A 24,324-nucleotide genomic window follows, 5' to 3' on the forward strand; every position below is an offset into this window, starting at 1 on the left:
GCAGGCCAAGCCACCCTATCTGTGTCAATGGACACAGACAAGGCGGCTCGGGAGCGAGCCCCCATTAGTGCTCCTATGAGAGGTGCTCTCCCATGGGAGCACTTGCTGAAGTGGAGGAGCCCGGAGCACTTCCGAGGGACTCCAGAAGAGGAAGAACAGGGCTACCCTGTGCAATACATTGAATAACAGTATAACATTTGTAAAAAACCTGAAGGTTTAATGTCGCTTTTATACATAAATAGTTATTATAGTAAACTTGGTGGAAATTTATTCACTTTATGGTCAATACAAAGTACAGGGGGGAATTCTTTGCACTTGGAGGAAAAGAGGTTTAACCTTTGCATGCAGAAATAACTGGTACAATGTGAAATAGGCTTCCACATGTGCTAGTTTTAGCCAAATCTTTAGAGTCTAGACTGTTTTAAAAACTGATGGATCTGTTTCAAAATGCACAGAATATAGGTGGCTTAAAAGTTTCAAAATTAAGACAGTGGGATTGATTTACTAAAACTAGTGTAAAATCTGAAGATCCGCTTCCAGGATTTTGTCAAAGCTTAATTGAACAAGCTGAAGTTAGAAGCTCATTGGCTATTATGCACAGCTGCACCACATTTTGCACTCTCCGGTTTTAGTAAATCATCCCCTATATATTGTTAATCCAAGTAGTATCTAAACAAAGTGCCATTTTATTGTCCTTCAAACTTTAGGGGGCCAGACTGTGGCCAGTGGGAGTACAAATTGCCCCAGTTACATAGCGCCTGCGGTTGGTAGGAGAAGGAAGAGTGTCCAATCATTAGTATTAGTGGGAGCAATAATGCCCCATCGTTTATATCAATGGGAGGAATGTGCCGCATCCTTAGTGTCAGAGGGAGGAATAATGCCCCATCTTTGGTGTCCGTGAGAGAAATAATGTCTCATTGTTGGTGTCAGTGGCAGAAATAATGCCTCATTGTTGGTGTCATTGGCAGGAATAATGACCCATTGTTGGTGTCATTGGCAGGAATAAAGCCCCATTGTTGGTGTCAGTGGCAGAAATAATGCCTCATTGTTGGTGTCATTGGCAGGAATAAAGCCCCATTGTTGGTGTCAGTGGCAGGAATAAAGCCCCATTGTTGGTGTCAGTGGCAGGAATAGGGCCTCATATCAGTTAGAGGAACAGTGATCTAAAGGCAAGCAAAGAGCCATATACAGCCTGCAAGCTGCAGTTTGGAGACCACTGCCTTAGAGGATCAGGAGGCATTTTTTTTTCCCTGTGCAAACGGATTGAAAAAATTGAAGTGTGCATTTTTTTTTCTTCCTCTGGATCAGCTGTGGGTTTAGGTTTTTTTTTTTTTCAAAGCTTCATTGAACAAGCTGAGGTTTGATTGGCTACCATGAACAACTCCACCAGACATGTGTCTTTTCTCATCCTGACAAACGTAACTCTGTAACCATGTTATTGTAAAATATTATTGTTATAACTCAAGGAAATTAGCCTAAGCACTTTTAGGCTCGGTTCACACAGGGGCGACACGACTTCAGGACGACTTTGTGAGGCAACTTGGAGACGACTTGACCACGACTTTCAGACACGACCTGGGGCGACTTACAAGTCGCCCCAGGCCAGGCGACTTTTGCCGTGGCCAATCAGAGAATGAGCTCTGAAGGGGAAGCTCCACGCCAAATTTCTGAAAAAAAATTGGCGTGGGTTCCCCCTCCGAGAGCATACCAGGCCCTTAGGTCTGGTATGGATTCCAAGGGGAACCCCCTACGCCGAAAAAACGGCATGGGGGTCCCCCCCAGATCCACACCAGACCCTTATCCGAGCACGATACCCGGCCGGCCAGGAAAGGGGGTGGGGACGAGCGAGCGCCCCCCCCCCCTCCTGAGCCTTACCAGGCCGCGCGCCCTCAACATGGGGGGTGCCTTGGGGAAGGGGGGGTCGCGCGGCCCCCCCCACCCCAAAGCACCTTGTCCCCATGTTGATGAGGACAAGGGCCTCTTCCCGACAACCCTGGCCGTTGGTTGTCGGGGTCTGCGGGCGGGGGGCTTATCGGAATCCGGGAGCCGCCTTTAATAAGGGGGCCCCCGGATACCGGCCCCCCACCCTATGTGAATGAGTATGGGGTACAATGTACCCCTGCCCATTCACCTGTAAAATAAAGTACAAAAAAAAACACAACACACAAGATAAAATAATTTATTGCACAGCTCCGGGGGTCTTCCGTCTTCGGGGGTCTTCTCGCCGGACTCCTCCGCTATCTTCTTGTAGCTCTTTTACTAGCGGAGGAGCCCAGGTTTCTTCTTCGTCGCCGCGGCCTCTTCTTCCGACTTCAGGGGTCTTGTCCCCCTCCTCGGTTCTTCTGCCGGGCCACCGCGCCTTCTTATAGCTCTTTTACAGGCGGTGGCCCGGTCTTCTGTCGCCGCCGCCGCCGCCTTCCGTTCTTCTTCTCCTGGAGATATTGACTCGACGTTCTCTCTGGCCGCAATGCCAGGGACGTGCTGCGCTGCCACTTATATAGGGACAAGGGGCAGTGTCACATGGGTTGATGTCACATGGGTTGGTCACATGGGTTGATGTCACATGGCGACAGTCCCAGCATCCTCCGGGACTGTGACATCGTAAGGGGGCGATGTCTCCCCCTTTCGGCAGAGTTCCAACGGACTTTCCCAATGAACGGACTTGGCCACACACAATCAATTCTGACGGATTTGAACATGATGACGTACGACCGGACTAGAATAAGGAAGTTCATAGCCAGTAGCCAATAGCTGCCCTAGCGTAGTTTTTTGTCCGTCGGACTAGCATACAGACAAACGGATTTCTTGATGGGAACTGGGTCCGGCGGAGTTTCGGAGTTTAAAATGTTGATTTTTGTCTAGGGTACCATTAAAAAACTCATTTTTTCTTATCTTACACTTCAGTCCCCAGCCAGCTGGCACGCTCCACTTCCCTCCGATTGTTCAGGTTGTGAGCGGCACTCGGCAATCTCATTACAGTGTAGGGCTGCTGGTCCAGCATTGCATGTGATGATGTGGGAGTATGATCAACAGATAGAGCGCTGAAGTAAAGAAACTTCGGGGACTGGGAAGGGAGGAACCCTTTGGAAGTGAGGGGTAAGGTAAGTAAAACTGTACTTGAAGGTACCCTAGACAAAAGCAAACATTTAATCCTTGTAGTGCAGATATACCGCAGCCCCACTCCAAGATTAGGTTCAGTTTTAGGCCCCGTCCACATCTTGCGATTTGAGATCGCGGGCAAAATCACTGCAATTCTGTCCTTGATCCCAAATTGCAGCAGAATGGGCAATGCACTTTTGCATGCCTTTATTCTTTGTTGGCACCCCAAACATTAATTGATTCTGCTGCAATCGTTGTACAATGAGAGTTTTAAAACATAATAATGAGGATATTTGTCAGCACACCACGGATCATCAGGTAGAGGCCAAACAATTTTATTGCAGCATGATCACATCACAAAAAGTAGTGCAATCTTTCGGAGTCATGCCGGACCCCTTCGCCAGGCATGTGATAAGTGGAAGGTCACAGTGTGAAATATTTTAATAAACATCCACCAATCAAACAAATTCAGAGAATACGGATTTTTCATTTTTTTTTTTCAGATGACAAAAGTGTATAGGGGAGCCCATTTAGTGAATGAGCTGCAAAGCGCGCGACACGTGAAATAGTGTGCAAATCGCTCAACCAAAATAGTGAGCGGGAACGCATGTTCCTGCTACATGAAAGTGTGAATGCAGCCTTAAAGAGTCCTTTTTTTGGTTGGTTTAGGTTTTCTTACACTAGACACCAGTAATCACAGATTTTCCTGCAGCACCACCACCTGGTAAAATATGGTATTACACATAACTAATTTAAAGAGGAACTGCAGCGTGCTCACATAATTTGTAATAAAAACATCTTTGCAATTCTGAAGCTTCCCTCCAACCACTTTGCATATTATTTTATATATACTGTGATTCTGTACTTGCCAAATATGCTGCAGAAATCTCCCTCCTTTGAGTTTGGCTGCAACCATTTTTACTGTGGGCAGCTGAAGCTGCTGCCTGTTCACTTCCTAAATTTACACAGATACACAGAGGCACACCTCCTGCTATGCAGCTCTCATTGGCCCTCGTATGACTCATCCCCCTCCCTTCCTGGCAAACTCTCACGAGAGTGAGAGAGAGAGATGTGCATGATGTCATAAGCCTAGGCGAATGACCAGACAATAAACAGGAAATGGGCTGTATAAGGTATTTACTGTCAGAAAAAAAAATGTTTTACTATCCAAAGTTAAAACAACAAGGGCAGAAGATTTAATAGATGGAAAGATAAAAAAAATGACTGAAGATCCGCTTTAATAACTTCCTAAGGTAATTATTGCAATTACTAATGGACTGAACTTTAAAGATCTCCAGAGCTGCAATTCATCCCACATTTCAATGTTAAACTTTTCTTTTAGTTTCAACTTGTGTTCAGATATGACCCTAAAGTGCGCTACATTCAGCATTACCATTAATAGTTATAAGCAATGTTACTTCACTCTTCCATTGTCCAATAATGTTTGTGTCTAAAAAACTGTTGTAAGCAAATGTAAACTAAACTAAAAGGACAACTTTATATGTTTACCTTCCATAATGTAATGAATTGATTACATGGAACCAAAGAAGCAAGGTGACATTATCTTGAAACCAGTGGCGGCTGGTGCTCCATTTTTAGGGGGGTGGCAAACAAATCACTGGTGACCCCCTCCCCCAGTCAGTCAGTCGCCCCACCAGCCCCGCACTTACCACATCTAGGTTGCGGGCAGAGCTTCCGCCTTTGCGGCTGCACGGTGGCCTCCCCTGCATCTCCTCCTCGGCTTCACGATGGTTTCTCCTGCATCTCCTCCCACTTACTCGGCAGCCAATACAACCGTGTCTCCTCTTAGTCATTCGGTTCTCAGGACCCGCTTCCTGATTGGCCAGGTGGAGAATCAGAAAGACAATAAAGAACATTAATATGCTATTGTCACACAACTGGGTGGGCTCAGGGAGCAGTGCTCTGTGCCCCAAGCCCTCCCTTTTTTAAGCCAATTAGAGCATCTGTCTCTAATCATGTGCTTTTAAACCCCCCCCCCCCATTGAAATCAATGCATCCGGTGCCCTGCTTGTAAATTAGGGGTCGGGCGCATGGATTGGGGGGGGGCGGCGCCCCTGCACCCCTTATGGACGGGCCGTCACTGCATGAAACCCATCTGGGTGCTGGGAACTAAAGAACTGCAAAGCAACCTCCTTGGCCAGTCCATTATATTAATGAGCCATCAGGCATGTGTAGGGGTGGAACGCTTTGCCCTGTTAACTTTCAAAGCAACAAAAGGATTCACAGAGGCATCAGATTATTTTTCTCAATGATAGAATCTTTTTAAAGAACATCTGTACTGAGGATGTCATACTGATCCTGAAATTTTAGTATTTTCCATTACTGACTCAGAACACGAATGTAGAGTTCTGAGTTCACTTGTCTTTTTTGCATGCACGTGTCTGATTAGTGACTCTAACAAGCTAATAAAGCTGGAATCAGCCAGGCAGCTAGCATTTTCTGTAAAATGTCCTGTATTTCTCTTGATGTGGGTTTTTCTTTTAATAAATTATTGTAGTCCTTAAAGTGGTTGTAATCCTCAGCCATATGAACAAAGCATATCCCTCTATAGTGTTTACTTGTCTCGATCTAGAGCACTAGGTGCCATTCCTCTGCTATCAGGATGAATCAATTCTTACAGGTTTTTCTGACACTAAGAGAAAAAAAGGTGACAGGGGAGGGACTTCCAGCTGATTGACAGCTCCAGCTCTGTTCCTTTGTGCTGGGGGGGGGGGGGTGTCTCTTCCCTCCATTCAGCTGTCAGAGCTCTCTTCACTGTACTCTGCATAGTGTAACTTCAGCTCTCCACCCTCTTTTTTCATAACGGCTCAGACAAGCATTGTAAATTATTAACTTTGAATGGATGTAGGCAGGGCCGGATTAACATAGGGGCTATTTCTCAAGGTAGGCCCATTTGCCCAAAAAAAAAAAAAAAAAGATTGACTTCAAGGATTGTAGCTCGGCGATCAGGAGTCACAGAGACCCCACATTTGGGGGGTATGTAGCTAAAGACCCACACCATAAAATATGGGGCTGCTATCATCTCTGGTTCCGAAGATATGGGACTCCTTGCACAGCCTGTCAGAAGCTACATACAGAGCGGCCAGTATAAATACAAGCTGGAACACTCTGCAGCAGACTGAGAGGATGACCTCACAGTGCTTATAATAATTATTTGTATATTACTTATGATAATTAACCCCTTGCCACCCAGGCCCATTCTGAGACTTCTCTCCTACATGTAAAAATCATCATTTATTTTATGCTAGAAAATTACTCAGAACCCTCAAGCATTATATATTGTTTTAGCAGATACCCTATGGAATAAAATGGTGGTCTTTGCAACTTTTTATGTTACACGATATTTGCGCAGCAATTTTTCAAACCCTTTTTTGGAAAGAAACTGTTTCATTCATAATAAAAACACTAAAGTTAGCACGATTTTTTATTGTGTACTAAGCGATGCTTTAAATTTTTTTACGGGTTACATGTTTAGAGTTACAGAGGAGGTCTAGTGCTAGAATTATTGCTCTCGCTCTAACAATCGTGGCGTATGTAACCTGTGTGTATCTGGCTCTGATACTAACCAGTGCCTACCCAGGGACTGACTAGTATCTCTCCCCAGCCTGTCCCCACACACCCTCTCGCCTGCTGACCTGTGAATGGGGCAATCACTCCCGCAGTGTTATTGTGTTCTGCCAGTGAATACAATGATTAGTGTTGCTAACTATAGCTGGCAGCACTGATTGTTTTGAGGAAAACCTGACAGGCTGATTGTACACAAGTTGGTTAATAGGTTGACTTGTGTAAAACCAGCTAGCCCATACATAGATCGACTATGGCTGGTCTCTGCTTAATTGGTATAATTTCAATCCATGTATGGCCCGCTTAACCACTACGCAGTCCCTAAACATCCTTCCACAAACCTTTCCATTCTTCCTTCCCAGATTACTTCATCCTCCTCTCCTATACATAGTGCCCACTGTCATACTCTCCACACTTCTCTCCTATACATAGTGCCCACTGCCATACCCTCCACACTTCTCTCCTGTACATACTGCTCACTGTCATACCCTCCACACTTCTCTCCTATACATAACGCCCGCTGTCATATCCTACACACTCCTCTCTTTTACATAGTGCCCGCTGTCATACACTTCTCTCCTGTACATAGTGTCCACTGTCGTACCCTCCACACTCCTCTCCTGTACATACTACTCACTGTCATACCCTCCATACTCCTCTCCTATACATAGTGCCCACTGTCATACCCTCCACACTTCTCTTCTATACATAGTGCCCACTGTCATAACCTCCACACTCCTCTCCTGCACATACTACTCACTGTCATATCCTCTATACTCCTCTCCTATACATAGTGCCCACCGTCATACCCTCTCTCCACACTCCTCTCCTGTAATTACTGCTTACTGTCCTACTCTCCACACTTCTCTCCTGTACATAGTGCCCACTGTCATACCCTCCACACTCCTGTACATATTGCTCACTATCATACCCTCCACACTCTTCTCTTATACATAGTGCCCAATGTCATACCCTCTACACTCCTCTGCTGTGCATACTGCCCACTGTCATACCCTTCACACTCCTCTCCTGTACATAGGGCCTTCTGCCATACCCTCTGCACTCCTCTCATTTACATAGTGCCCACTGTTAGACCCTCCACATTTCTCCCCCTAACCCATACTCCTTCCCTATGCCTCTTACCCACAAAAACTGTTCTTTAAAATTATACTGAATATCCTCCATGTTACCAGCTCTAGAATGGGCACTTTTGTCAATTCAACTAAAGGAAATCTCACAGTCTTCATATTTGTTCTGCCCCATTATTAGTACTTATTTAATTTTGTAATTACTATTGTGATGTATAGAGGAACATAGGGGATGTCAGCTACTCTAACTATAGCACTTGTAAAAAAAAGTGTCCCTGAAAATATTTTTTAAATGTTGACAACTATGCACTTAGGCACTGCCCAAGGGCCACAGGGTCAGTAGGGGGCCCCATGAGAGGCTCCTGTGATATTAAAGCGGTAGTAAACTTTTCTAACATTACTACTTTTTAGAGGTCCTGGGGTAGGTTATTCCATAATGTACAAGTATGTACAGCATATTAGCACATTAGGGTACACTTAAATTGTCAGACTGAGCCTTCCGGTGCTGTGCTGTGATCCGGCGGGGCCCGGGCACTTCCATCTTCACCCGGTCTTCCTTCTGGGTTCTGTGCCTTCGGTCACTTGCGTTGGCCAGGCTGCATTGATGCCTTTCCCGCACATGCTCATGTGCATCCTCTCTCATCCCCCCTTTCTCTCTCATCCTCCCTCCCTTACCCCTCACACCTCTTTCATCCCCTCTCTCTCTCTCATCCTCCCTCTCTCTCTTTAATTTAATTTGTTATAACAAAAAATAATTTGCACTTTTATTTATTTATTGTTTATAAAAGGCCCCACCAAAATCCTCAGAACCAGGCCCATGATGTTCTTAATCTGGCCCTGGATGTAGGGGAAATATGGCTGCAGACAAACAGCTACAACTTATGTAGGAGGATTTGTTTCATGCTCTCTATGTATCATCTGAGGCCACTTCACTGGGTACATGTGAAGGTTTACAACCACTTTAAAATCAGCCATGGCTCCAGCTTTTATTTCACCCATGATCCATTCATTGAGGACATTTCTGAAAACGCATTAAAAAAAAATAGTTACTCCATAATATCCAGTAAAATTCCAGCTGTCATTTCTTAGTACATGTTGAAAAACGGACAGCTGTTCTGATTGGCTGATACAAGAAACACCATAAGAAGAGTTTTCACAAATGTTCCTCATTATGTTGTCTCCATTTTTGTATGTGTTCCTTATGATGGTGTTGGTTTATCCCATTCTCCTCTTCATTATTGCCCGGCCATGACAGATGGTTTTGGTATGTACCGGGTACACTGTATTGTGTGTGCAGTGTATTGTGCTGTGTGTGTGTGTGAAGTGATGCATAGACATGTTCTCTTTATGGTTTTGTATCATCAGCAATGGTGTGACCTTCATCTGTTATCAAGTCTGGGTCTACAGAAAGGTGTTATAGGCCACTGACTAAAGCCCCGTACACACAAGAGGACTTATGTCCGACAGACATCCAAAGGAGTTCTGCCGGAGTTCCGACAGAGTTCTGACGGACTTTTCGACTGAGCAGACTTGGCCACACACAATCACACCAAACTCCGACGGATTCGAACGTGATGACGTACGACTGGACTCGAATAAGGAAGTTCATAGCCAGTAGCCAATAGCTGCCCTAGCGTCGGTTTTAGTCCGTCGGAATAGCATACACACGAGCAAATTTTTCGGAGGAACTGGGTCCGGCGGAGTTCCGTCTGAAAAATTTGAAGCATGTTCCATTTTCTAAAGTCCGTCAGACTTTTGCGAATCAAAAGTCCGTTGCAGCCCACACACGATCGAATAGTCTGACGGAATCATTCCGTCGGACTTTGAATGTTGAAAAGTCCGCTCGTGTGTACGGGGCTTTAGGCAGCAAAGTTTTAGGGGCAGCAGGTTTCCCTGTCTTAACCCTTTCTATTCCCTTATATGCATGAATCAAAATTCCTTTCATTCATATATGTACAATATGTTCAGTAAAAGTGTGATTTCTACTGTATGAGACCACAAATATCTTCAGATAAAAAAGTGGCATTAAAAAAAGTCCAAAGAACACATATCTTTAGCACAGCCTCTTATAATCATGCTGATCTGTCTGATTTCAGATACAGCTGACTAGTCGCTCAGCTGCAGAACTACCACTCCCAGCATGCTGTACCTGCAATTTAAGTGTATTTCCACTTTTACAGCCAAATTGGGATATCGCCTACTTTATATTTGTTACATATTTTCCTTCACATAGCATAACTTAAAACATAATTAAAACATTTTAAATGCTCTGATAACATCAGCACTGAACAATCCTACTTAGATCTCGTTGTTTATGAGGGAGCTGATGTATACCATAATTAACCCTGCCTGTATTGTGCTGGCAAATCTCATTATTGGTTGTAAACTAGGTTTTGATACTGTCTGTCCTGCGTTAAATATTTAGAAGCTAGGCTTCTCCATTGTATGTTAATGAGACAAAGCTAAGCCTGTAATTAGTCTTTCTATGGAGACAGAATTTGGGTCCATGCACAATGGCTTAAAAAAAAAAAAAAAAAAAAGTTGCTTCTAGAGGAGTTCAGCGTTGTGCCTGTAGACGCAGCTCAATGTTATTCTATGTTGTCCATGTACATTAGGAATTAGAGGCTAATTCTAAGCTCAGCGTTTAGAGGCAGAAAAAAACCCTTCTGGCTTGCGTTTTGAGAGCAGTTCTCTGGCGAAAAAATGCTAAACGCTCTTATACGCCAGTGAGTGATTTTTCTGCCAAAAAGAACTGGCATTTTTTGTTTGTTTTTTAAGTCCAGTGTGCATGGACCTTCATTCTGAATTTCTTCACAAATGTATACAGTCTGCCATGACACCTTCTCCCTAGAAACATCTAAAAGGTAAGAAATCTTTTTTTAAATGTTTTTAGGTATCCTATGTAATTGTGAACACATACAATTCCTTGAAAAAGTATTCATGCCCCTTGAAATTTTCCACATTTTGTCATGTTACAACCAAAAATATAAATGTATTTTATTGGGGTTTTATGTGATAGACCAACACAAAGTGGCACATAATTGTGAAGTGGAAGGAAAATGATAAATGTTTTTGACATTTTTTTTACAAATAAATGTGTGAAAAGTGTGGTGCGCATTTATATTAAGCCCCCCCCCCCCCCCCCGAGTCACCTTTCACCGCAATTACAGCTGCAAGTCTTTTTGGGGATGTCTCAACCAACTTTGCACATCTAGAGAGTCGTAACATTTTTGCTCATTCTATTTTACAAAATAGCTCAAGCTGTCAGATTGGATGGAGAGCGTCTGTGAACAGCAATTTTCAAGTCTTGCTGCAGATTCTCAATTGGATTTAGGTCTGCGCTTTGACTTTGAAAAAAAATGAATATGCTTTGATCTAAACCTTTCCATTGTAGCTCTGGCTGTATGTTTAGGGTCATTGTCCTGCTGGAAGGTAAATCTCTGCCCCAGTCTCAAGTCTTTTACAGACTCTAATGCCACGTACATGCGATCAGACTATCCGGCGGACAACCCGCCGGACTTTGCGGAGGAGGTCCACTGGACTTTCCAAACGAGCGGACCTGCCCATGCACGCCCACACATGTCCGGACTTTTCCAGTGGACTAGGCCCATCTGTGTGCTAGTCCGCCGGAACGGACTTGCCCACACACACAGTAAACTCCATTCATTTTGAACGTGACTCCAGGTCAATGGAACTAGTGAAGGAAGTCAATGTCGCCGCCTCCATCGGCGAGATTGACACCTCGTGAGCCCCGTCACCTGGTAAGGATTTAGAGGGGAACCCCTACGCCAAAAAAACGGCATGGGGGTCTCCCCAAAGTCCATAGCAGACCCTTATCCGAACACGCAGCCTGGCCGGTCAGGAAAGGGGGTGGGGACGAATGAGCTCCTGAACCGTACCAGGCCGCATGCCCTCAACATGGGGGGGTGCTTTGAGGAAGAGGGGCCCCCCAAAGCACCTTGATGAGGACAAGGGCCTTTTCCCGACAACCCTGGCCATTGGTTGTCAGGGTCTGCGGGCGGGGGGCTTATCACAATCCAGGAGCCCCCTATAATAAGGGGGCCCCAGATTCCGGCCCCCCACCCTATGTGAATGAGTATCGGGTACGATGTACCCCCATTCACCTGGGGAAAAAAGTGTACATAAAAAAAACACAACACAGGTTTATTAGACAGCTCCGGGGGACTTCTTCCGTCTTCGGGGTCTTCTCGCCGGACTCCTCCCCTATCTTCTGCTCTTTTGCTTGCTCTTTTACTAGCGGAGGAGCCCGGCTTTCTCCTTCGTCGCCGCCGCCATCAGGGGGTCTTCTACCTTCACTAGTTCCATCCACCTGGAGTCACGTTCAAAATTAATGGACTTTACTCCGTGTGTGGGCAATTCCGTTCATTTCAAAAGTCTGGGGGACCAGCAAACAGACGGGCAGATTGTCCGCATGATTCCGCAGTCCGGTGGACAATTTTGAGTCAAGACTTCTTTCTAAGTCCGCTGGACTTTTGGGAACAAAAAGTTCGGCGGAGCGAACTTGGGCGGCGCGGCATAACAGGTTTTCTGTTAAGATTGCCCTGTATTTGGCTCCATCCAACTTCCCATCAACTCTAACCAGCTTCCCTGTTCCTGCTGAAGAAAAGATGGTGTGTTCGGGGTGATGTGCAGTGTTAGTTTTCCACCACACATAGAGCTTTGCTTTTAGACCAAAAAGTAAAATTTTTGATATCATCTGACCAAAGCACACTCTTCCACATTTTTGCTGAGTCCCCCACATGGCTTCTCGCAATCTGCAAACGGGACTTATGGCTTTCTTTCAACAATTGCTTTCTTTATCTCTGACCTGTCTGGTGTCTTCCTTGGCCTTCATGATGCTGCTTGTTCACTAAGGTTCTCTAACAAATCTCTGAGGGCTTCATAGAACATTGTATTTATACTGAGATGAAATTACACACAGGTGGACTCTACTAATTAGGTGACTTCTGAAGGCAATTGGTTCCACTAGATTTTAGTTAGAGGTATCAGAATAAAGGAGCCTGAATACAAATGCACGCCACACTTTTCAAATATTTATTTGGAAAATATTTGGAAAACCATTTATCATTTTCCTTCCACTTCACAATTATGTGCCACTTTGTGTTGGTCTATCACATAAAATCCCAATAAAATACATTTACATTTTTGGTTGTAACATGACAAAATGTGGGGTATGAATACTTTTTCAAAGCACTGTAACATAGCATATAGCAGGGTTTTCTGAAATTTTCCCTGCAAAAGTGGAAATACATTTTAAGGGTCAGAAGTTGCCTGATAATTTGTATTTCTTCCATATGATGTCCATTGGACTAGTGCAAGAGTATCTCTAGGGAGCACATATGGACCAATTAAACTATGTGTATACCATACCTGGCCAATGCCCCTGAAAGCTGGAAATCATTGACCAATGCAACTATGTAAAAATATACCATACCTGGAATTAAAAGTGTACTTGTATAGAGAGTACATGTACAGTACATGGGCTGCTGTAACTGACCTCCTTCTGAACATGTAACTCAGCTTGGTATCATGCTGATTCTCTTCAATACATTGAGTCACTGACCAGAAGAAGGTGTACAGGAGTCCCTCCTTAACTTGATACATGCTTCTACCAGATAAGACTTAGAAATAATGAATTGTATAATATTAACGCCAAAGGAACCATATCACAGTCATGCATCTTCAAAAATAAATCAGCAGTGTTATCCTGCATACCTCTTCCATGACGGGTTGCCCAAGCCCTGGTTCACATTGCTGCGACTTCTCACATTCATTTCAATGGGTGCTGTCTTAATTGCTAAAAGTCAAGTTGCAGTGACAAAAAAAAAAAAAAATAGTTCTTGCACTACTTTTCTGCGTTTGAGTACCATAGACTGCAATGTTAAACTCACAAGTTGCAGCAAAGTTGTTTCTTTGTCTTATGTTTGCAACTTTGGCTGCAACTTCAGAGGGTTTCGTAAGTTCAATATTATGTGTCACATTCTGTATTGTTATAATTGGCCAAAGTCCCAAAACATCAAAGTCACATGAAAGTTACAAGCAAGTCACACTACAAAGTTTCTCGACTCTGGGGTCGCAGCAGTGTGAACCCAGCCTTAGAAATAACTGCTGGTTGGACCTGGGTTACATCCGCCACAATCCAACTTTCAGGTCTGTTCCTAGCCGGATTTCAGCTGTGATACTGCAGCACTCCAGCAGAGGTCACTGGTCCAGGCTGCTGTGGGGTTTTGGCAAATGTACAAAAACTAAACGGCAGAAATGTCTTTTTTGCCTATAGCAACTATCAGGATTACAAGCTTTCAACTTCAAAACTAAGAAATAATCTGTTAAGGTCAGCACAGAAATCCCAGCTGTTGTAATACAGTCTTAAAGTGAACACGTGCTTGTCAATGGGCAGTAACATGTTCTTTTTATCGAAGACTTCGCAGAGAGAAAATGTTTATCTACCATTTTCTCAGTTCAGCAACCATTTGATTGGCCCAGTGCTGTCACATGGAGTGGGTCAAAACTTCCTGTGATCCCAGCATGTCAAAGCTCCACCCCCTGAACTCTTCCCCACTCCCAAGTTATTAAATCCGAACCCTACCTGATACCGAACAAGCAAAACATGTTTGCAGAGTCCTCTTCTTAATGCATACGCGCCCAGCAGCCCCATTCATTCCTGTGGATGATCTGCACTTCAAGCAGGGCTGCACAGTGAAGGTGGGGGAAGAAGGTAAGTATTTCTCTGAGGGGGTTGGGGGATTTACTTTTTTTTGATAAAGATTTTCAATTCATAAATTCAACATGTCTCATGTCTAAAAAGAGAAATTGCTCTCGGAGAAATAAACATAGCAGCTGACACGGCAATCGATACAGATTGGCCAATAAATATAAGCAAAAGTGCAACCCTAATAAAGCAAGTCCACCTTGTGCCCAAAAAAATGCATACCCGAGCAAATGGACTCCTTTTTATAAAGAAAAGAGTCAACTTGCGCTCATATTTTCAAATGGTCCCCATCTGGGATGGTGTGCACTTCCTTCTCCAGGTCCAATAACATCTTCATGGCAGTCATCTCAGACTTGTATTATTCAGCCATGCAATAAGGAGAAAGCCAAAAGAGCCACAAATTGTAAAATCACAATTTGTAGATTTATTGTACACACGGTCGGACATTCCAACCACAAAATCGTCAGATTTTTTTCAGACGGATTTTGGCGGAAACTTGTGTTGCATACACACGGTCGGACAAAGTTGTCGGAAAATCCAATCGTTCTGAGCGCAGTGATGTTCGTTGCATACGATGGGACTACGTAGAGGCCAGTAGCCAATAGCTTTCATCTCGTAATTTATTCTGAGCATGGCAGCTTGTCACGTCGGAATTCTCTACAAGCAATCGGAATTTTGTTGTCGGAAAATTTTAGATCCAGCTCTCAATCTTTTTCCGTCTAAATTTCTGACTGAAAAAGTCCGATAGAGCCCACACTTGATCAGATTTTCCGACAACATAATCCGATCGGACCATTTTCGTCTGAATTTCCGACCGTGTGTACAGGGCATTACAGTAGAGAAGCAAAAAAAAATGGTCCCGGGGATCAGATGGGCCATTTCCTTGTATCAGAGTGTGTGAAGACGTCACAAACATTGGTTTTATCCTACGCATTTCGTCATGTGTGACATAGTCCAAGGCTAGCCTTATTGTATGACTTAGTAATACAAGTCTGAGATGACTGCCATGAAGATGGTATTGGACCTGGAGAAGGAAGTGCACACCATCCCAGATGGGGACCATTTGGAGATATGAGTGCAAGTTGACTCTTGTCTTGTAGCCCTGATGAAGGGGGGACATGTTTTTGCTCCTGAAATGTGCTGGCTGTCTTGTAAATCATTAAAGCTGTTTTGGACTTCTTTATGAAATTGGTCTGGTAATCCTTCTTTTTGCTGCACTTACTTATTTGAACTTATTTGTCACTGTGTGTTGCACTTATTTATTTGGACTTATTTATATTGAGTTTTTTTCCTATTTTCTACCATTTCTTTATTAGCACTGCACTTTTGTTTATATAAATTCAGCATGGACCAACAAAGACCATGTTTATTGCTCTATTTGATTCTTCATGTATATTGTGGAAGGTCCAAAAACAGCTACAAGGCTGTTCAGTGAAGAAATGTTCTTCCCTGTGTCCTACAAAGCAGGTTTAGGCATAAGCAGCCCTTTTTTGACACCCTCAAAATCTACATGTCTTCCTTTGAATTCCCAAATGATGTAGAGTTTTAGGCCTTCATCGCAGTCCATCTTTATGGTTTTTTTATTTTGTTTTTGGGGCAAAAGTTATTCATTTTAATTTCCACTAACCCATTATAATATATGCCTTCTACAATGTTATCTTTATCTGAATGAACATGTTGCTAAAATTCTCAAAAGAAAACCTTTAAAAGGTTAACACATTTTTGCACTGAGCCAGACTACTTCTGCCAGGTTTCTTCCTGTTGATATGCGCCATATGACTTTCATTCTTGTTTTTCTGTATCCTCAGCTGAAGTCCAGAGTGAAATTGAACGGATCTTTGAGTTAGCGAGGACGTTACAGCTTGTAGTTCTTGACGCAGATACCATCAACCATCCAACGCAACTTAGTAAGACCTCCCTGGCCCCCATCATAGTTTATGTAAAGATTTCTTCTCCAAAGGTAAGTTTGCTTTAGTAATGTGTGTAAGCATTATGTCTAAGCAACTTTTTTTTTGCATGTTTTGGTGTCAGAATTGTTTTTTTTCCCATACAAGTTGAGAATGTAAAATCAGCCGCATAGAAGCAGGTCAAAAAGGGATCAGAAGCAACTGTGAAAGAACTTGGAAACTCATCTCTTGGGAGCTAACTGGTAGTGTTTGGGCTCCCTTCCAAACTTGATGCAGCTTGATGTGGGTTTGAAGGGGATCAAATGTAGCCCAGAAGAAGGTCAACAGAAGCACATTGCCAGGTTACTGTCAAAGTGGGCCCTTGTAGAACGCCAACTCAGGGTTTCCTAGGGCTCGGAGTCTAAGCCCCACCCTGCTTCTTCACCAGAGCCCCTGATCATAAGGATGGACTTGCAGTGAGCTGGAACCAGGTGGTGGCCCCCAGGTACACCCATCTGATGATACAGAGACCACTTGCGTATGCAGAGTACAGATAGCAGGAGACCGAAGAGGATCCAGGAAAGAAGCTGAGGTCAGGGCAGGTGGCAGACAAGCACAAACAGAAGACGAAGCCGGGGTCGGTACACGGGAAGTCAGACACTGAATACATGAAACACTAGGCATACAGGAGCTCAGAGAACTAAGAAGATGCTCAGGCAATGCGGGCTACACTGAGCATGTCTTAGCCCTTGTACACACGGTCGGACATTCCGACAACAAAATCCGTCTGATTTTTTCCGACGGATTTTGTCCGAAACTGGTGTTGCATACACACGGTCGGACAAAGTTGTCGGAAAATCCGATCGTTCGGAACGTGATGACATTCGTTCGTTGCGACGGGACTACGTAGAGGCTAGTAGCCAATAGCTTTGGTCTCGTAATTTGATCTGAGCATGCGTGGCACTTTGCCTGATCGGAATTCTCTACAATCATGTTGTTGGAAAATTTCATATCCAGCTCTCAAACTTTGTTGGTTGGACATTCTGACGGAAAAAGTCTGATGTAGTCCACAGACGGTCGGATTATCCGACAACATGGTCTGATTGGACCTTTTCCGTCGGAATTTCCGACCGTGTGTACAAGGGCTTAGTGTTAGAAAGAAAGGAAATTAAAACCCTCAGTATAGCAGGTGATGCCCATAAGTGAGCTCAGAAGCCACAAAACACATGTGAAAAGAATCAGAGATCTAGCAGAACCACTGCAGCAAGAAGGTAAGAATACACAGGCAGGAAACTGCAGGCCAAACCGTGACACACATATGGGTCTGAAAAGTAACTCAGATGAAAGTTGAAAGCGTCACAAACTGATATCAAATACACATTGAATTTTTCCATTTACCTGTAGCAACTCATTGCCCCTTGGTACAAATGTACAAAGGTTCAAATCCAAGAGGTGTCGGGACTTCAATATTTATTGATATAGAGTAGCAAATAGAATGACAAGAAATTGTGGAAAAGCTCACTGGCTCTGATTAGGCGACTCACATGTAACCCAGTTTTAATTTTGATGTCAAATTTAGTTTTAGTCATAACCTGTTGACTAAAATGCTATTTTAGCTTTAGTTGTATTTTAGTCCTCTGAATTGTGCTGGTTTTAATCGTATTTTAGTCGATTAAAATATAATGGTTTTAGTTCATTTGTAGTGCATTATTTAAGCATTTCTCTAAAATTTCCAAACTCAACCTTTACTCTTGAAGTAAAAATCAAATAACTTGCTATCAATTATAGTATTAAGGTTTGAACATGTACTACAGACACAGATTTATCTGTTGTGATATATAACCAGTGTTAATTTTGACATCGGATTTCGATTTAGTTTTAGTCATAGCCTTTTGACTAAAATGCAATTTTAGTTTTAGTCGCATTTTAGTCATCTGAATTGTTATAGTTTTCGTTGTATTTTAGCCTACTAAAATAGACCGTTTTTGATCTTGTTTATAATTTCCTAGTTTTAGGCACTATGTATAAGTGGATATTGATTACGTAATTAGTTGATTTACCATTTTCATAATTTTACATCTTTGTATTTGTCTTGTAGCCCTGATAAAGGGGTAGAATGATTTCCTCCCGGATGTGCTGGCTGTCTAGTGAATCATTAAAGTATAACTAAAGGGAAAAACTTTTTTTTTTTGTTTTGGATAGAGTACAGTGGGATTAGAACACCTGTCAGTTTTTGTTGCTGTCTCTATTTGTCCTGTTTACCATTATCACTGAAAGAGAAAGTAAAAGAAAACCCCAAATTTTGTGTTGTCCCCAGAACAGTAATGGAGAGGAAATCTTCCAATGGGGACACTAGTTCTGGTGATCTGGGGGTCCCCAGGGAATTCCCTTAATTTGCAAAGATTTTCTCTCACTTCCTGTTTGGCTATGGGACAGGAAGTAAAGGGAAATCTTCACAATAAGACACAGATAGTAGAAGAAAATACAAAACGAAAAAAAAGGTTTTGCTATAGTTCTGCTTTAAAGCTGATTTGGATTTCTTTATTAAATTGGTCTGTTGCTCTTTCCTTTGGTTTAAGCTCTGAATGCCGAAATGCTGGGTCATTCTGAACTGGCAAAGCTCCAACACTTCTGTATATTTTGGAGTTTGCCTGTTCCCTTACACATTCCTATTGGCCATCACTACAGTATGTGAGTCGGCTTCATTGACCCATGGGTATGTGTGAGATTAGAGGGAGTAGGCAAGCTCCAACACTTCCTTGAAGTGTCTGAGCTTTGCCAGCTCAGACTGGCCCAGAATTCAGCTGTAGCAGAGGGAAGGGAAAGCTGCTGTAGGTATGTGTATAAACCTCTAGGTATCTACGCTAAATACCTGCAAGCAGCTGTCACTTCATTTTTTGCTAGTGAGGGTTACTATGTTTCCGTTATTCAATGACTGGAGATATACAACAAAATCAGCGGCCTTGTGCAACCTGGACCTTGGCAATACTTGAGATCCACCACCTGTTTCAATCATTGCTGGGATCCCATGTGTTGGCAGATCAGTGAAAATCTCCTCTAATGCCTGTTAGAGTTTCTTCTCTATCCTATTCGATTTTATTCGATTTTTGGATAGTGGTCTGTGCTCTTCGAAGCAGCTAAAGTAGGCTACCAGTCAAGAATCGGGTGTCATTAGTTGGTTCATAGACAGCTGAGAGGATAGACCACTGCACCGACATTACAATAGGCTCACAAATCCACAGAAATGTCCATTATTGGAATAATTGTACCTCTAGTCATTACCTTTAATGTATTACCTAATTTCTGTTAAATAGCTATTCTATAGAGGCAGTCCACTCAAAACAGTTTGTGAGTTTTTAGTAGAAGACATAGACTTTATCCATCTGACAATTTTATCTAGTGGGGATTTTATTGGTGAGATCTATATAGGTTTCCTGTTCTACAAACCTGCTGTGGCTATTGTGAGGGAATTACAGTAATTTGGTTTATTTATCTAAGAGATTTTTAACTGAAGGAACTTAAACACATAAATGAGGGCAGGGACAGTCCAAACTTAAGGTGGACTGGACCAGAGTGAGGAATTGTGGCAGGGAGATCTTGTTGTTGGGAGTATTTAAGATATGAAGCAAGTCAAGGACTGCCCCAACCCTCCAAGCTCCATCTAAAATTTAAATATTGCAACCAGGTTGACTGACCCTTTAAAGTGTTACTAAACCCAGGAACCTGCATTCACTATATCTCGCCTCCCACAGTAAACAGGACATAGAAATGCAATAGTTTTAGTAAATATGAACTGCTAAATACCTTTTCTCATTAGAGCAGTCTTGTGACTTCTAGCAGTGTCTGGTTAAAGCTTGTAGGAGGAATTTTCATTCTCCACTGACTAGCCTATGAGGCTGCAGGACCTCGGACCCTCTGTCTGGACAGTGCTGATTGGTCCTGTGCAGATCACATGCACTCTCCCAAGAATGAAAAAAACTCTAGCAAAACACACCAAACTGAGCATGTGCAGCTTGCCCCCAAGGCTCTGTACTATCAGGAGATGGATTGGGGACAGTGGAAGAAGGTGAGGATCACAGAAGACAGGATCAAACAGCCTTTTTACACAGGGCAGAGGATAAACCCCTTAGGTTCCACAGTGAGTATAACAAGCACACTTTACTGCATATACAGACTGATTTTACTGTTGTGGGTTTAGTAACACTTTAAGTTTACTGTCCCTTGTCATAATTTGAAATCCTTTCTTCCTCCTATCCAAAAGTAGCACGCATGATGTGTTTTATTTTTATGTAATGCCAATATATGTGTTGTGTTCAGTATATTAATATTATGTGCATTTAATTATCATTTTCAGGTTTTACAAAGGTTAATAAAATCACGAGGAAAATCTCAGGCAAAACATCTAAACGTCCAAATGGTAGCAGCTGACAAACTAGCACAGTGCCCTCCAGTAAGTGTCCCCTATTATGTTATGTTTTCTGACATAGCCCAGATAGGAGGTACTTTAGACTTTAAGGGCCAATTCACACCAGAACGTGGTATGGAAAACCCACGTCCTGTGCATCTGTCCCACGTGTACTGCGTTAAAAAATGCACTGGGTGTTTGATATGTCAAAGTATTCCTAAAGACACTCCAAACGCAGTGCATTTGCCTGCACCAGATCCACGGTACTGTGAATGCACTACTTTTGATGCAATTTCAGCCTATTCAATTGAATGGGATGAAAATCTCACCGCACAGAATTGCACAGGAACGCAGACCGCATTCCTGTACAATTCAGGTGTGAACCAGCCCTAAAAGCCTAAGTTGAATTAAAAAAAGGTTTTAAACAAATCAGCACAGGCAACATTATTTACAGTCAATGCAATATGTCCATTGTGCTGCTGGTTGCAGATTTAGTTGAAATCATCCATCCTCTGATTGCACCATCATAATCTTCTGAGGCCACAGCAATTATTAGAGCCGAGGGACTTGTCATATGCACTCATTGAGAGTGCCGACTATGCCCACTCTTTTTGCCCTCTATATTCTTTGAATCTGTACAATATATAGCTTCTACAATTGGAAAACGATCTATGAATGGAGCACGGATGGATGAATGAAAGGTCCACCTCCTCCATTCATGGATTGTTTTTTTATTTATAGAAGCTATAGAAAAAAATACCTTGTTCAGCCACTTTCTGTTCTTGGTGACAACTGTCACACGGTCATGCTGCTTCATTGTCACCCAGTTGCATGTACCTCTGGCGGATACTACAAGTGGCAGTGTCAACCCTCATTGCACAAGCATGGTACACTGTTGTTACTATAGGGAAACAAGCCCAGAGCAATAATGTGGAGCTGACACTGTAATGAGTAGGGATGAGCTCAGGCGTGTTCGCATGGACCAAGTGCAGAGCCCGCCAGGAAGTCGGCGCTGCGCTAATCACAGGCAGTGAGACATTGCCCCGATGTGCGGCTGCAGAGATCGAGCAATGGCTCACTGCCTGTGATTAGCGCAGCGCCTACTTCCTGGCGGGCTCTGCACTTGGTCCATGCGAACACACCTGAGCTCATCCCTAGTAATGAGTACATGTATATGGGAAGTGGCTGAAGGAAGCAGGAGGAGATCAGCAGCACTTGGATACAAAATAGAATAAAAAGGGTGAGAACAGTATCTTCACCATCCAAAAATGATAATTGATCTACTATAATATCTAAAGCAAGACGTCTTGTAATCAAACATATGCTTATCATAGGAAATGTTTGATGTTATCCTGGATGAAAATCAGCTTGAAGATGCCTGTGAACATCTAGCAGATTACCTAGAAGCTTACTGGAAGGCCACACACCCTCCAAGCAGCACCCCACCCAATGCACTTTTATCTCGCACCCTTACTACTGCAACCCTTCCCGCCACCCCTCCCTCAGCTTCTAATGCACAGGTAAGATAACCTCTGGAATAATCTTAGAGACTGAAAGTGTGAAAAGCATTAGAAAATACCAATAAAAACAATGGAGAAGAAAAGCATACAGTTGCACAGTAAAACACACACAAAAAACAAGACACAGTGAAAGGTAAAGTCCTGGCAATGCAACTATACATAAGAGCAGTGGCGGCTGGTGCTGTACATCTTGGGGGGGTCAGCAAACAAGACATCCCGCTGACATACCCACACCCCCCCCCCCCAGGTTGGCCCCGCACTTACAACACCCCCTCTCCCCTTCATGTCTCCTTCATGCATTTCCTCCTCCTCCTCTGCATCTTAGGCTTCACGGTGGCTTCCCTCCTCCTTCCCTGCGCCCTGAGCCCACCTTTTTTTATAATCCAATTAGAGCATCAGGCTCTAATCACATGCTTCTAAAAAAAAACAAAAAAAACTTCCGGCAACCTTCATGTAGATTACGTTCCGGACGCATAGATTAGGTGGACGGTGCCCCTGCGTCCCTAATGGACAGGCCGCCACTGCATAAGAGCTAAAATAGCTGGCTATGCTGGTCCTGAAAATAGAGGTTTTGGTCCATGCTGGCTTGATAAAATGATACCGTTTCTTTGCCAACCACACATTTGTGGTGTGATTTCCCCATTCCACCCCATTCAAAAGGATGTATGCTGTGTACATCAAAAACAAATACCATATAGTAGAATGTGCCTATATGTTTACATTAATTGTAATAGTACCAACATCCTTTTACCTTTTGGGTATTAAAGTGATTGTATAGGCTCATTTATTTATTTATTTTAAACAACAAACATGTCATACTTACCTCCACTGTGCAGCTTGTTTTGCACAGAGTGGCCCTGGTCGTCCAATTCTGGGGTCTCCCCGGCGGCTCTAACGGCTCTTCCCCGCATCAGATAACCCCCTAGTAGAGTCCAGCATTTGCATTCATAGACATGAATGCCGGACTCGGCCCCGCCCCCCCACCGCCCACGTCATTGGATTTGATTAACAGCAGCAGGAGCCAATGGCTGTGCTGCTATCAATCTATCCAATCAAGAGCCGGGACCCCGTGGAGAGAGGGACAACGCATCCTCGCCGAGGGAAATACGGGGCTCAGGTAAGTAAAACGGGGGAGGGGGCTAGGGGGCCGGTCACTGCCAGAAGTTTTTCCACGAAGGGTTACAACCTAGTTAAACCCAAAAACAATTTATATATTTCAGTTTACCAATCATTACATGTGGTGGCTGCATTCGTTTTCTTTTTTAGACATTTTTCCTTTACTTACACCTTTTGATCCAGCCACTAATACACTTTCTGTCTTAAGCAGCCATTAGAGGACTTTTTCTTTCCTTCCACCACGGGTGGAAGGAAAGAATATAACTTGATTCAGCCAGTGTTGCTGGGGGAATGCCTCCCGCAGCACTATAGTATTCTGCCAGTAGGGGAGGGGAGCGGGTAGGGGGGCAGCTGGCAGAACACAATGCTTACTGCTAACAGCTAGGTTATGAAGAACAATTACAAACATTAAACATATTCTCCCTCAAGAAGAGGCACCTAAGAGGGGCTATGATAGCGATATACAAATATTTTAACCACTTTCAGACTGGAACATTTTGCTGACTTAAGACCAGACCACTTTTTGCGATTCGGCACTGCGTCACTTTAACTAACAATTGCGCGGTCGTGCAACATGGTTCCCAAACAAAATTGATGTCCTTTTTTTTCCTCAAATAGAGCTTTCTTTTGGTGGTATTTGATCACCCCTGCGGTTTTTATTTTTTGCGCTATAAACATAAATAGAGCGTCAATTTTGAAAAAAACGCATCATTTTTTACTTTTTGTTATAAAAAATATCCCCCAAAATATATATAAAAAAAAATGTTTCCCTCAGTTTAGGCCGATACGTATTCTTCTACATATTTTTGGTAAAAAAAATCGCAATAAGCGATTATTGATTGGTTTGAGCAAAATTTATAGCGTTTACAAAATAGGGGATAGTTTTATGGCATTT

At 43.3% G+C, this 24,324-nt stretch overlaps 1 protein-coding gene across 10 annotated transcripts in view; it reads left to right on the plus strand.

The window, feature by feature from the left end:
• Positions 1 to 24,324, plus strand: part of CACNB2 (calcium voltage-gated channel auxiliary subunit beta 2) — a 456,068-nt gene that overhangs the window by 425,780 nt on the left and 5,964 nt on the right. For all 10 annotated transcript variants that reach the window (XM_077490913.1, XM_077490914.1, XM_077490918.1 and 7 more), the window contains 3 exons: positions 16,311 to 16,462; positions 20,743 to 20,838; positions 22,128 to 22,313. In XM_077490913.1, the coding sequence (XP_077347039.1) occupies positions 16,311 to 16,462; positions 20,743 to 20,838; positions 22,128 to 22,313 (434 nt within the window). The remainder of the gene's footprint in view (positions 1 to 16,310; positions 16,463 to 20,742; positions 20,839 to 22,127; positions 22,314 to 24,324) is intronic.

The sequence above is a fragment of the Lithobates pipiens genome, unplaced genomic scaffold (assembly GCF_037356315.1).
Source record: "Lithobates pipiens isolate NorthernLeopardFrog02 unplaced genomic scaffold, aLitPip1_a1.2 Scaffold_19, whole genome shotgun sequence".
Taxonomy (NCBI): Eukaryota; Metazoa; Chordata; class Amphibia; order Anura; family Ranidae; genus Lithobates; species Lithobates pipiens.